Below are 15,686 nucleotides of genomic sequence, written 5' to 3'. Positions count from 1 at the left end.
TGTTCTAGTGGTAAATGATGTACACCAAATTTGAATTAATGTTGATTTAGTTATTAAAGGTCTAGTCCACCCCAGAAAAATGTTGATTTGAATAAATAAGTTATGACATTTTAAAGTTTCGCTTATTTTTCCTCAAAACAGTTATATGCACAACTCAGTGACATGCAAATGAGTCAGTCGATGTTGTCCATCACTCACTATTTCTTTTGTTTTTTATTGTTTGAATTATACAATATTTCATTTTTTTACAGATTTGACCATAGGGACCGACTTGACTGAACCATATAGTATTAAACAATGCTAATTCCATATGTTCAGGGAGGAATAAATCACTGTTTCACTTGACAATGAGGAGAATATGTCATATTTCATATAATAAAATACAAAAGAAATAGTGAGTGGATGATGTCATCAGTCTCCTCATTTGCATACCGACCAAGATGTGCTTATAACTGTTTTGTGAAATTAAGCAAAACTTTAAAATGTCATAACTTTCTTATTTTACATCCGATCTTGATGAAATTTTCAGTGTTATGCTTGTTGCATTTTTCTCTTTTTATTCAAATCAATTTTTTGTTGGGATGGACTTGTCCTTTAACAAAGGATTATCAGTCGCTTGTAACTTCTGACCAGCTTTATGAAACACCTACCAGGGCCCAGTAACGCAAAGATGAGTGATTAATCACGAAATGAAATGGCCTATCATGATCATCGTTGCATGCTCATTTAGCTCAGTAGACTGACTAGGAACCAATCAGAATTGTTCTTTCAATAGCAATTAATCTTTGTGGGACCCTGCTTACAAGCACTGTGCTTATTAAGGGTATCCCACCATTTTTAACAAAATGTATTTGTATTTCATGTCAGATTTTTACGAATACTTATTTTTAAAGATGGAAAATAAATTGAAATTGAATTGAAATTGGTACGGGGCCCAGGAGTGATAAAGAGCAATGTCAATCACGCTCTGAAAACTCTTGTAATGCCATTTTCACTCCCTCATCATGTATTCATGATATGTTACAAGGGAGGTGTTGCTTTGAAGAAACAACATCGGTGGTGTTGCACACGACTTTACACACAAATGGTAACCCTCTCTTTCCCTAAGCGGTGTATCCATGTGTAGCTGACTTAGTATCTAAATACAGATTCCAATGCAGTTGATGCACACAAGGACCCACTGCACTATTCGTATAAGAGTAGGGGGAAACCCCGGTGTAGTGGTCCACCTGCACTCCCCCCAATCAGTTATATCGGGAGGAGAGACCTGCGGGTCATTGTGATTCAGTTAGCTTTTCGCCTCCCAGGCACAGGTGACACCAAACAAATAATAATGATAAAGGTACGAATGAAAAAAATATATTAAAATGCAGTTTTGTCAATATGATTTAATGAAAAGGAATTCATTCATTAGGGATGATTTTGTTCAAAAATGTTGGTTTACTTACATGTATGCATAACCTAATGGATCAATACCAATGTCACACAGAATACACCCAATAACTGTTCTGGAAAAAAAACAGCCAAATTATTCTGCTTGAATTTTTCGATAAAAAGTTACTATCATTAAACTAGAATTCATGGGAGTTTATATATTTAAGCCTTTCTTCAAAGTCATGACTCTACACTGCGATAGTGAAAAAAAAAAAAAATATATATATATATATATATATATATATTAGATTTTTGGTCTTTTAGTTGAAAAAAAAAGATGCACTGCTTTGATGAATTAAAGAACTCAAAAGGGTCAAAGCCATATTGAAAGAATGACTAACATGCTATAATCTGATTTTTCTTATGTATCACGGAAGAAAAAAAAACAGCAATAAGTAACTTCTGGTATCAAGATTAATTTTTTTTCTCTTTGGCATTACAAGATATTAAAAAAATATCATACATGGATTTAAAAGAAGCTGTACAAGACATTCATGCAATAACATTATCTAAATTTAGTTTTCTCAAGGTACAACTAAGGATTTCACCTTCAAGACTTTTCACCTTCGAATTAATGCCCTTCAAGGTGACCTTGAAGGATTTTCCTTAAATGATTGACCTTGAAAGATTGACCTTGAAAGATTGACCTTGAAGGATCGACATTCAAAGGGGTTGTATACCTGATAGATTAAACGTTTGAATGACCACCAATGAATCACAAGTGGTGATTGATCATTGATAATCGAATGTCTCAGTTTTTACAATTATCAATCATTATTTATTAAAACCTTACTAATGTGATTTACTGTGATCTTGTTTGATAATCTTTATGCCCTGCTCCAGAGTAGGAAATAGTTATTTAAGGGGCTATTTTGGGTGCCACGTTGGGGCGACTGCTGAATTTCAAGAGCTATTTCCTTCATTACAAGGCTACTTCTTTTGCTAAACAATCATGGTGTAATCATTCTGTAGTATGTAGAATATTGATTTTCAGTGGCACATCTTGGGGCAATTTTGAAACAGAGGGTCACCCCCAAAGCATCCGATTTGCAAATTTCAGGGGCGATTTTGACTCTAACAAGGGAAAAATAATCGCCCGTCACCCCTATGTATTTCCTATGCTGGTGTATTTGATCAATCTCTAGAAAGTTAAGGTGATAAATCACAAACTATAATGCCACAGGGATGCAGTCACTGCGGGATAGTGTTTGATCAGTCTTTCATGAACTCGTTTTCTCCATCTTCCCAACCATACTGCACAGTCAATCAGCCCAGTAGAAGACTGGGAAGCAATTCATGAAAGGACTTATCAGACGTTTTATCCGACAAGTCTTGTTTGTCCGACAAATGCCGTAGTAACATTGCTTCACAGCCAATAATAATGAAAAGGGAATCCAACCCAAATGAAAACGTGTTTTTATAAGGAAAAAAAGAGAAATCAGACAAGTTGATAGGTGAAAGTTTGAACAATATTGGACAAACAACAAGAAAGTTATGAATTTTCAAAAGTTGTAAATATTGGTAATCACTATACCCATGGACACTTCAAATTGGCCGCATATGGGATGTCATAGTGATGTAAGGCAAGGACTACTCTTCCATGTACTCCAATACATATTATGGCTAAAATGTCATTTTTCCCAAAAGTTTTATTTAAAATTATAATTTTTTTTCATGAGGACATAAAACAATATACTACCTGGGTAGATTATTGCCCCAGGGGAATGGGTACTTAGGAGAAAACCACAAATCCCTGATAATAAAGTACATGGCCTATGGGAAAGTTGTCCTTGCCCCTTGTCATGATTTACTTACCCAGTTGCCAATTTGAAATCTACATAGTATTAGTGATCTCAATTTTAAAGCAGCTATAACTTTCTTATTGCTTGTCCGATTTCTTTCAGACTTTCACCATTCTGTTTAATTTATTTTTCTCCTTCCCAACACAACATTCTATGGCCAAAGCTGGATTCCCCTTTAAGCAAAATTGTCAAATCTGACAACTTGTTGGACGAAAAATGTTGACGAAATGCTCCTGTCATCAGTGGTGGATCTAGCCAGGCTGAACACAATACCATTTCAGGGGCCATGTTGTTTTTGCACAATAACAATCCTCTCACAGCTATCATGTCTACTCCAGCTTGATGATGTGACTGCCTGTCATAGCATCAAGATTGTGAGCTCTGTTGCAATGAGCAGAAGCACCTCTTATATGCACCATTTACAATGTTCTCAAATATAAAATTGCTTGAATGCAACTGTGAGTTGAAAACCATCTTTGGGGATTAAAAATGGTTGTTTGATCATAAACCTAGACAAACAAACCCAAAGATAGCATGAGAACAGCCCTAGTCAGGTAGCACGGTATGCTGCTGCAGCTATGGCTCGAAGGACAGACAAGATAGGGGGTTGGCTTGCAGGGGCCACAGCTAAAAGGGATATATAGTTGAGTCGGGGGAAACTCCTGCCGATTGGTATGTCATTTCATGAAGAACCAATGTTTCCTTCTTAGTCTTTACCACCAGGGCCGGTTTCATAAAACTTATTATGATAAAGCATTGGCAATAAAGCTACTGAAATCTTTCAATTTGATTAGAAGATAGTTAACTTGTTAGATGAATTGCGCATTTGTTGTTACAACAAGTCTTTGTGACACAGGACCCAGAACACACTGCAGGAAACTACAGGAAAATCCATGAACAAGGGTGCTGTTTATACTGAACCTATCAACCAGCTCACAATGCTATGACGTGGAGGGGGCAAGCGATGGCAGCAGGAGCAAATAGAGGACCAAGGTGAAAAGATCATTCGAGTTTCCTGACAGCTAGGTCTTATCCTTCGCACTGTTATTCCCCGTCCTCCTGTCTGATCTCACTGTTGTAGATGCCTGGAGATGAAAAGGAAACAAGGAGTGAATGGTACTGAATTAATTTATACATTCTCTACTTTAAATTAACTTTGTGCATCATACACCTGGCTGGTGAAAGCTGTAATTTACGCAAGAATTTACACGTACATGTAACTAGTGACCTGGGCCGGTATTCCATTTGATACTTACATGTGTAAGCCAGAATATTAAGTATTTTACTCAGTATTCTGCTTCAGTAAAATACTTAACCATCTTTTTTATTCAATTACATTTTTTGGCTAAGAATTTTTTCTTAAATCTACGTCAGCCGCCTACCTGGCTTAAGTCTGGCTTGCGTGCAATTTACAAACGTGATACGCGCAATCATACATTTTGTGCACAGATGGATACGAACGTTGCGCATTATTTGGCTCAAACTTTATGACGTCATAAAGGTTTTTAGTATGTATTTTGCTTACATTTTGCTTGATAAAGTAAAATACTTAGATGTGATCTGAAAACAAGTTTAACCCTCAATCTCCCGGGGTATTTTGATTCTTGTCATTCCCGGGGGGGGGGGGGGGGCCATTATGGCCCCCCCTTAAGATCTCAGCCGTGGATTGCGCGATCACAACGAAAATTTGCATGATGGTAGAGAATGACGTAATCTATGCAGTTGCATAGGTAAATTTCACTAAATTCATATATTTTTAGTTTATATGAATTAATTATGCTAATTTATTCATGAAATCATACTTTTTGCTCTGATTCACTAAATAAAGCTCCTAGGATGCTATTTTTTTGTAAAAATATTCTTTACAGCGTTCCTAACAATTGTGAATGAAAAAAATTCTGGTACCAAGAACGATTTCTTATGTATTTTATTGTTTTTTAAATTTCTTATGTATTTCGTTGTTTTTTTACTTTTTGTTTTTTATTGTTTTTTCGATGGAAATCGTTCCAGACTTAATTCTGATCATAAAAAAGGCAAAATTGATTAAGTTTAATCAGTAAAAGTAGAAATAATGATACATTTATGAATTTTGGCCAAATACACAATTTGCATTGGATTTGTACATGAAATCACGTTTATGAGCAATTTTGGGTCTGACATGCACTTACATAATGTTGCGTAATGTCGTAACCGCGTACCTGGGCGTCACAAATTTGGTCTCAAAATTTGCGCGAGACTCGAAAGTAAAAAGTCAGTGAGGGGCGAGGTCAAAAAATTTTGCGCAGCAAATATATCGCGAAAATTGTCGAGGGGGGGGCCATAATGGCCCCCCCCCCCCCCGGGAGAATTAGGGTTAAGCATTTTGCTTAGCCAAGTAAAATGCTAAGTAAATACTTATAAAAGCAATATTTCTAATTAAATACCAGCCCTGGTCTTGGTGCCAAATCAGATTCTCAATCATTATGATTAAATCTACACAGATTAAAATCAAATCTACGTAGATCAAAAATCCAATCTATGCAAATGAAAATCCAATCTATGCAGATTAAAGTCCAATCTATGCAAATTAAAAAATTCAATCAATGCAGATTGAAATCTCATTCCAAGATAAAATTCCAATAATTGCGATTAAAAGCAGAGCAGATTAGAATTATGGGTGTTGAAACATTGGATTGCAAATGTTATGAGTTTGGCAACATTCAATTCTTAGGTTATAAGAAATACACACGAAATAAACAAATTGGTGTAACTCAATTAGTAGGCCAACAGTTGTGCATTAAGTTTTGTATAACTTAGGAACAGTTATATGAAACACAAACTTGCTTCCTGTGCAATGTGGTAATAAAAAGCTGCAATCATTTACTGTTCCAAAACATAAGAAATAAAATGCCTTAAAATGATACTACATGTAGTATATGGTAATTAAAATGTAAAAGCCTTTTTATAAAGTCATAAAATCAGACCGGAAATTGTGAATGATAGTGCCAATTATCATACAGAAAAAGATAATAAATCAATGATTAAATGAATTTTTAGAAATATTGATATTAGACAGCACAAAAGTAGAAAAGTTAGAGCAACTCATCAAGAAAACTAGTTACTACACCACAGGCCCATTATGGTTAACTTCCATGAAATCCTTTAATTTGATTGGCTGCTGAGAACTGTTACCATGGTAGTTTAACAAATGGAAAATGTGGTCCTCATTGTACAGGACATCAATGAGTAACTAAAAAGCTAGCTTGTCAAATTTCAGTCACAAAAGGACAATTTTGACTCAGAAGAATAATACATAGTGCAAGAAATCCAGGTATTCCCTTTTTTTCTTCAATACAAGAGAGTTGAAAAGCAAAAGGCTTTGATTCTGATATATGATCATATACTGAACAATGGTGGATTTGCTTTGAGGTTTTTTTTTTTAAGATGCAAATGGTTTAAACCACTGGCGGATCCAGGGGGGGGGCAAAGATGGCCCATGCCCCCCCCCCTTTTAAAGGCACAATTCAAATTTGTAATGTAACAATGCTGTTAAAAAAGAAGTGTGCCCTTTTTTTGCTTGTCAAATGTTTTCGTGGACGAAATGTGCTTATTTTGGGTTAAAAACCTTCTTTTTTTTTTTTTTGCTTGTCAAATTTTTCCTCACAAAAATGTGTCCCCCTTTTGGAAAATCCTGGATCCACCCCTGGTTTTAACCCATTGCCATGTGGCCCCTGTAGAAAGTATATGGAATTACAGAATTCAGTAGTCAACAGGTTAACTACCTTTAATCAATATTTTACCACCATTTAAAAAAATGTACTTCACTTGTAAAACCTATCAGGAGATTGAAAGACAGAACTAATTTTGTAAGTTTTGCAAAGATACCAAGGAAACGAAAACCTAAAACCTAAAAAGCATGCCGCACACTATGCGATTCAACTAAATCCTAGTTATTGAGAAATATCATTTTGCATATAAAAAATCATTCCAAATTCATACTTATAAATCTTAATTGAATTTCACATTAATGCATACTAAAATCAAAATCATGATTTACAAAAAGCCTTGTAGTAGGAGAAAAGTCCAAATTAGCTTCAATCGCACCTGAGCCCGTCTTACAAAGAGTTGTGATTTATCCAATCAACCACAACTATGGAAAGCCAGCAATGTCAACATCTGACATGCATGTTTGTTCAAAATATTTTCTAGATATGCTGTTTATTCGTACATTCATTGCTTTCTTGCAAAGTGAGGGTGCTTCTCTTTGTTTACAAAGGACATTGCGCAAATTTCCTGTAGAAAAAATGTGACACTGATGGATTTCCATACATCTGAGGTAGATCAGATCAACCGTAACTCTTCTGAAGACGGGGCCCTTATATCTAAATTGCAATGACATCACTATGGTTTGGAATTCAATCTGTTATTATTCCTACAGGGAGGTTCACAATGTTCAGCGTGGAATTCAATTGGAGGATACATACCATGATTTGGAACTTTGGGCATTAAGATTTTACAGGTTGGAATGCTTAGTTTTCTAAAATTAGAATTGCTAGTTTTCTGAAATTAGAATTGCCAACAGATCGTGTAGTGTGCACCCGGCTTTGATGAACAGCAAGCACAAGTAGTACATACATGTGATTTGATTTATAGAAATGTGTTTGTTAAAAAGATAGAGTATACATTGGACATGTTACATGTACATGGCAACATAAGTTGACTGCATCAAACTAGAAACATTATCATATGGATAAGTGATAATATAACCTCCATAACATCACATGCAAGTAATCTTCATAAACATGAATACTGTACAGTATATGCAACAATACAAATCAAAACATTATCCACTTAATAAGACATGCTTCTAGAAACCATACAGACCATGCATCTTGATACATGTGGGGTACAAAAATAAGAGAGACACCAATGAAATCATAAAGTCTGAAAGGACATAAACATGCCTTCGCAAACTGTGCAGTGCATCTTGATCAATTCATGGAGCTACTAACGGATTAAAGCCTTTGAACTGCATCGCTTCAACATTTGACATAACCCTGACCTTGTCCTTTACATTAAAGCTAATCTCAAGTACCACAGTGTAATACTAATAGCAAGTAAAAACAGGCATGACATTCCCCTCTGAAAAAAAAAAATCTGAAAAATAGCCAAGGGTCGCTAGACGCTAGTCACCGCCGAAGTCCGAGGCGCCCCGGTCAGGGTTACAAGCTCTTGCATAGTAAAAGAAATTGAAAGTGATTTTTCAAGGTGAGTCTGCATGTAGTTTTATCATTTGAGTTTAAAAAGCAGTTAAACACAGCATGAGAATGTTCTTGGGCAAAGGATTTCACGTAAAAATAAAAAATAAAAAAACTGAAAAAAAATTTAAAAATTATTAAAAATTATTAAAAAATCGGAATTCCCATTTTAGTCTGAAGAATATCATGCCTGTAATAAATACACAATATTTTTTAGGTCTTTAAATTCAATTTTAATTATTATCACACATAGAAAAATGCCACTTTAATAATTCAAAATGTTATTTATATCATTGCAGATCTATGTAAACCTACATGCAGTGACCCATATTCTGAACTTGGGTTTAAATTAAACCCTGGTTTAAAGTTGTGGTTTAACTATGGAGAGCCAATCGGAGCACAAATCCCTAACAGTACACATTCCATTTATTAACTCATATGACACCAAGATTGTTCATAATTGTCTGGGAATGGTATCTGAAGTATTTTTCATTATGAAAGCAAAAGGAAACACAGTAAACATAAGAAAAACATAATATAAACAGAATTTTTAAATTTTGGTTCCCCATAATTTTTGCAGAGTTTAGACCGTGGTAGTTAAACCTGACTTCAGAGTGAGTAAATTTCATGGAAAATAGATTTCATATACATGTAATAGAGAAATCTAAAGCCAGCCCATTGAAGATTGCCAACACATGTAAGCACATGTGGGACCTACAATACTGTTAGTGCTCGGAAAAAGACCCATCACCTTTATACAGGACTTTCATACAAATTTTGCTCCTTCTTAGAAATTGCTAATTTTTACCAGAGTCATTTGCCACATAATTTTCATTCATGATATAACAACAGTACAATTGTCATATTACGACTTTTGAATGTTTCCTGCCAAATAAATGATTAAAAATCACTCAGTAAAATACTTGGATTGATTTTAATTATGATTGCATGGGTACAAAGCAGCAGTATGATCTATTTATATATAAGAAAAAATGATAAATGCACAAGATGACAATGAAAAATCATCTAAAGAAAGGTTTCAAATCCTGGAAGAAGGAAGTGACAATGAAATACAACTTTAATATTATTGAGGTTTTTTCATCACACATTCCTAATAGCTGATCTTAGTTTTAATATCGTCCGCGTTCATCCGAACCGTCGTATCAGTCAATTTTGGTCAAAAAATCTTTTTTGAGATTTTTGCAGAAAATCCTATTCTATTCTATTCATTACTGAATGAGGGGATTTTCACCGCAATGCCATACAAATTTTAAATAAAATGCACGAATCCCATTGGAAACGTGTACTGTAGCAGAGCGATAAAACGTTTTTACTGACCACAATTTCAATGCGCGCAGTCAGCAAAACCGTCGTATCGGCACTGCATTGACTTTGCACGTGATAAGCAATACAATGTTTTGACTGACCGCATTGAAATCACGGTCAGGGTTGTTGTATCCCCTATGGTGTTTTTGTACACTGGAAATCTAAACTGCTCAAACCAAAATTACAAGCATGGAGCTCTTTTGCGATATTTTCTCTGATTCTTGGTTTTATTTAAAAATAAGGATACCAATGTCAAGCAATTGTCTTGGTCTTTCCAACCATGTAATTTTCTAGCAATGAATATGTTGTAAGGCTGGGAAACTAAGTGTGAAAATTATAGTACACTTTGAAGTAGATTTTCTCTGAAATGGGTTTGCACCTTCGTATGTGTGATACGACGGTTCGGATGACCGCAGACGATATGCTTGCTATTTCATGGTTTATAACGAACTTCGCTGCTGGAAATCACAAGAATTTCATTTGAATAACAGCAATCAAGATTAGCCTGCATTAAATTTAATTACAACTAAAGCTTTTTACTCTTACAAAGTATCATTTTGTCTAAATACCAGCTCTTGCTTTAAAACATGTTAAGCAGAGCTGCCAACCTGAATAAGATTTCAGTATTTTTAAAGCTGAAAATCAGTATTTTGGTAAGGAAATCAGTATTTTCAAAGAAATACCATAAGACGACACATAACACTGGAACTTTAGAAATCAGTATTTTGCATCAAACCATCAGTATTCTTATCATTTTTCAGTACTTAATACAGAAAATCTGTACTACTTGGCAGCTCTGGTTAAGATTTTTTTTTTCAAGCTACTTGTTTTCTCCCTGTTTTAGCTACACTGCAACAGTGCTCAGAAAATAAATCAGTAAGGACATCACACCTCAGCTGAGAAAGCAGAAAGAAATATAATTCTGTATCTCAAGCGCCTGTCTTCAGATTTTCTGCATATCCAACAAAATGCAGCAACAAATAGGGGCACACAAACCACTCACAACGTTAAGACTAAAAATCAGATGGATGATAATGACATGCTATGGCATTTGATACAACACAGGGTGTTTAACGGATAGTGAAGCAAAATCATTCCCATTGGCTAACCTTTGATGGGGGCGGGACATGAGCCCTGGTAACATCCCCATTGGGAGGGCAGGTTGAAGGTGTTGAGGTTGATGGGGGAGGAGGGGCAGAGCCTTGATGGCGTTGAGAAGCCCCGCCTCCTCCTCCTCCTGCCTGATGGTGAAGATGATGCTGAGACTTGGAAGATGTGGAATGCATCATCTGATAGACGAGATGCTGCTGCTCCTGTTTTAAACACATAATGCATCATCTTTTACACAGTCCATCCCAGAAACGAGGGAAACCAGGACTCTCTCTTATTTTTCTTCAAACTTTGTGAAGTGATTTATCATATTTTAAGTAAGGTCCCAGTGGAACCGATTGGTCGACAGGTGCCCGACCAATATGTAGGAAATCATCAAAATCAGACAAGGAATATTAAAGTTTTGATATTTAAAGTTTTGCATTATTTTAGTGAAACAATTTTTTGCATGTCATCATGAATATGCAATGAGTAAGCTGCTGCTATATTCCCACTTATTCTTTTGTATTTTGTTATACAAATTATATCTATTCAAATTTTGTCCTCCAAGAATGAAAAAAAATTATTCAATACGGATAACTTCATTTTAAAATTCAAAAACGCTGTTATCTGTTATCAGATATTAATCAAATTTAATTGTTTTGCTCAATAAATTTTACTCAATTTATAATATCAGATATTATTATAGCTCAGAGTTCTACTTTAAAGGACATACAAGCAGAATTAATAGCCCCACCTGAAGTCCTCTAATACTCAAATCTGGCCCTGTTAATTACCTATAATGCAGCATTCTCAGATGTATAGTCTTGTAATATGGGCCCATTTGAATTATAACAAGCTAATTCACTACTCAGTATTCGTATCCCAATAATTACGTCACCAAGTAGCAAAACATGTACCTTTCCTCTCCAAAAAAAATTGTTTCTCAAAAAAATATAATCATAAGCTAATTTATCCTCTGTATTAGTAATAGTTATCACAAAATGTATATTTGAAGACAAGCCATTTTACATGTATAACATAGTCAAAGAGAGACAACGCACAGTGCTTGTCCGTTCGCACCCCTTGGGTCAAACACTACTTACTGGTGTTAGATGCCTTCCATGGTTGACACCCATATGCTGCTGCTGCTGCTGCTGTTGATGAGGGGTGGTGTGGTACATGCCCATCCCATGCCCTCCCGATGATGACGATAAGGATGACCCACTATCCTTCACTCCTGACCCTTGCTTCTCCCTGATGCCATCACCAGACCTAAGCAAACAACAGAGCAAGGGAAAAAACAATCATGCAAGGGCTTGGGGGCAACTTCAACCCCTAAATGCTCACAAGATCCCTTGAAAATTAAAGAGAGCCCAGGAAATCGCCATTCACTGCAATGTTAAAGCTCACCCAATGCAGCTTTACGCAGTAGGTTGTAAAAAGTAGCCCTCAAAAATACAAACTTTTTTTTAACTACACTGACATCCCATGAAAAAAAAAAAGCAAATTTTGTGAAATGAGTTTTTTCTCAGAACACAGACTTCACAGGATTTTACAGAAAACAGAATTCTCTAGGCAAAAAATAAATAAATTAACCAAAATAAAGTGAAAATCATAAAAATGAAGCAAAATCCTATGAAACGAAACTTTGCATGATTGAAAAATCCAACAATCAAACATGCTCACTGGGTTTGAAATTATGTTTCCCAAGCATAGTTTGCATGGAAACTTACGCTTTTCTAAGATTTTCACCATTTTCAATTGCCCTTCCATATGTAATTAACAGGTCACCGAATGTAATTTTAACTCTTTGCCCACCATGGATATAATCACTCCTGCACCACATCAATTTAGAATGCAACCTTAGGAGGGGTTTTGCACGTAATATTCTAATTCAACTCACAATAATTTTTCATTGTTGTTTTATAAAGAAATGCTTTGTGTGTGCATCGTACGTGATGCATGCCTCACTATTGCGTATGCATAATAGAGTTAATGCACTTTATGTGTAGTGTGAATGAAATGTGACTTGAGTCAAAGTTGGCAGTACGTTGTACATGTATGTTACTCTAAGTCGAACAAAGCAGGCAAAGAGTTAACTCTTTGAGTTAAGAGCATGGAATAAGCACTTTAGAAAACAGAAAACAACTCAGATGAAGAGGGTCTTACCCATCTGTTGGTCTTGATACAGGAGTTCCTGCTGATATGCTTCCTGATGTTCCTGGTGATGATCGGACTCCTGCCCCACTTGCCATCCTCCCTCCGGAACCCTTAGACCTGCCCACTCCTCCTCCCCCATGGCTCTGCTGCCCTCTACTGGGTGTTGTCCTCCCTATTTCAAGATACCATTAATAATCACAATACCATCAAGATTGCATATGTCTGTCAGTTTTATTATGAAGGTGCTGGACTACTCGCCCCACACTTGGGAGAATTACCATAACAAAGCATATTTTAGTATGCAGCTTGGGAAATAATTATTGGACTGAACCGGATGGAAGCTTAGTAGTACAGTGGTCTAATTATTATTTCCTAAACTGAATGAATATCAAATCAGAGCCCAAGTCTAAAGCTTGGCCAAGTTAAATCAAACACAGGACATTGTTGCTTATACATGAGCACATACTGTGCATAATCTATATTTTGAAATTTTCCACCCATAAGTGGCTGAAATTAATGGAAAAATGTAATGTACTCATTTGACAAACCAAAAATCCTTTAGTATTTCTTAATTTCCTCAAAATAAACTCTAATATACAGGGGACTACTTACATTTGGATTATACTCCATTACCACCCTCATCATCATCATCATCATAACCATCACTACCATCATCATCATCACCATCACCACCCTCGTCATCATCACCATCTCTACCATCATCATCATTATCATCACCACCACCACCATCATCACCACCACCACCACCACCATCATCACCACCACCACCACCACCACTTCCATCATCATCATCAACCTAGCCATCACCGACGCCGCCGCCGTCACTACCTTCATGTTAATCATACTCATCTTCATCATCATTATCATCATCATCATCATTACCACCACCACCACCACCACCATCACAATCACAATCGTCATCATCATCAGGTCATCGTCATCATTCAGGAGGTGAAGTTTGAAGAGATCAGCTTATTGATGTGCAAAATATCATTGTAACTGAGTGAAACAAGTATCATACCTGGAACAGGACTTGATCTGCTATGGTTGACATTGATGAGATGGCTGCTGGGAGAGGATCTGACTCCATGACCGGGATGAAGATGCTGAGCTGTCGACATCACATTAGCTTCACTACTCATCGGATGCCCCACCGGGAGACCCGACGGTAACCTAGCCCCAGACAGACATACCCCGAGGGAACTACTGCTACTGGTAGTGGTTGTGGTCGCCGTGGTGGTCGTCGTCAAAGACATGGACACCCCTCCGGAGGAGTGGTTGAGGCTGACTGGTGTCGACGTCAGCTGAGCGATGTGATTGGTCAATGAAGATTGCGGATGCGATTGGTTGAATGAGGAGCTCGGTGATTGGCTGAGTGACTGAGCATGTGCAGGACTGCCGCCAAGGCTGATAGATGATTGGTTAAGGGATTGGTTCAAACTGTGGCTGCTGCCGTAACTACTCATCAAATCCTGTATAAAAGAAATAATTTAACAAAGGGTACATTACAGATTAATACAGTATCAAATCAAAATCCTGAAACATGGATCAAATCATTGAAACTGACATCTCCACAATAAGAAAACAAATTGGTTTGGTTTTAATAATTTTCCTTTTTCTTCCTTTTTTAGGGGATGAGGGGCTCATTTTTCTGGACAGTAAATTTTGAAAATAATACATGCATACCAATGTTGAGCCAACTCTACCTGATTTTAAGGCATAGTGATGGATTTCATTTAAAACTGTAGTTGAACTTTATCACAATATTTTGTGAGTTCAACTGATAAGTCGCCACAAAATTAAATAAATTTTTAAAAAACAGGAACCACAACTTTCTGTAATTTCTTCAATAGTTTTTTTTTACTTTTTATTAAAATGGTCATGCTGTATTTCATATACAAAAAAACACTAAAATCATCTTGATAACCCTTCAAATAAAAGGTAATTAAAATTGGGATCAAATTAATCATAACCCAAAGCCACCTCAAATGGGAGATGTAATACTTTGTTTTGAAACACCAATCACTTTTAGCCAACTCAACTGATAATGTGATCGTTAAAATAAAGGAGCCATTAGGCAGATGACAAACGATATCAGTATTCAGTGATTGGGTATACATGTAGGTAACATCCGCAACATCGGCAAATACTACTAAATCCACCGACCTGCCCCTGGGCGTTATGCAGGACATTGTTAAATCTCGGACTCCTCGTGTTGGAACCACTGCCCGCTGATCCTGGGCTATTGTCCCCTCCAGCTCCCACTCCACCTGCTCCCACTCCTCCGGCTCCCAGTCCTCCTAGCCCCATGGCATTGGCGATGGAACCTCCCTGGGTTAGGGGCAGTGAGAGACGGGCATTGACAGCAAGGAGGTGATCGCGACGCTGTACCAAGCTACTGATGTGCTGCTCTAGACGGAGGTTCTCTTGACGTAGCTGATGTAGGCAAGATAGTAGGGATGCAACTGCAGGGAAGAGAAGTACAACATCACTGAAGCGACTCATAACAAAATACTTCAGGGGTGGATCTAGGGTTTGCAAGGAAAAGGGGGTAAATTTCAGATAGAAAAGTACCCCCCCCCCCCCAAACAAAAAAAATTCATTGCTCAAATAG

General features: G+C 36.7%; 1 protein-coding gene across 4 annotated transcripts in view; it reads right to left on the bottom strand.

Annotated features, from left to right (window-relative positions):
* Positions 1-1,946: 1,946 nt before the first annotated feature.
* Positions 1,947-15,686, bottom strand: part of LOC129275123 (protein AF-10-like) — a 31,571-nt gene continuing 17,831 nt past the window's right edge. For 2 of the 4 annotated variants that reach the window (XM_054911906.2, XM_054911907.2), the window contains exons 10-15: positions 15,239-15,537; positions 14,094-14,544; positions 13,061-13,223; positions 11,995-12,163; positions 10,909-11,112; positions 1,947-4,321 (exon numbers count right to left, since the gene is read on the bottom strand). In XM_054911906.2, the coding sequence (XP_054767881.2) occupies positions 4,259-4,321; positions 10,909-11,112; positions 11,995-12,163; positions 13,061-13,223; positions 14,094-14,544; positions 15,239-15,537 (1,349 nt within the window). In that variant the 3' untranslated portion in view covers positions 1,947-4,258. The remainder of the gene's footprint in view (positions 4,322-10,908; positions 11,113-11,994; positions 12,164-13,060; positions 13,224-14,093; positions 14,545-15,238; positions 15,538-15,686) is intronic. The other 2 variants (XM_054911908.2, XM_064108763.1) reach the window with 1 other exon arrangement.

Source organism: Lytechinus pictus, chromosome 13 (genome assembly GCF_037042905.1).
Source record: "Lytechinus pictus isolate F3 Inbred chromosome 13, Lp3.0, whole genome shotgun sequence".
NCBI lineage: Eukaryota > Metazoa > Echinodermata > Echinoidea > Temnopleuroida > Toxopneustidae > Lytechinus > Lytechinus pictus.
Note: the sequence above shows the minus strand (reverse complement) of the source record. Positions and strands in the feature narration are given on the sequence as shown.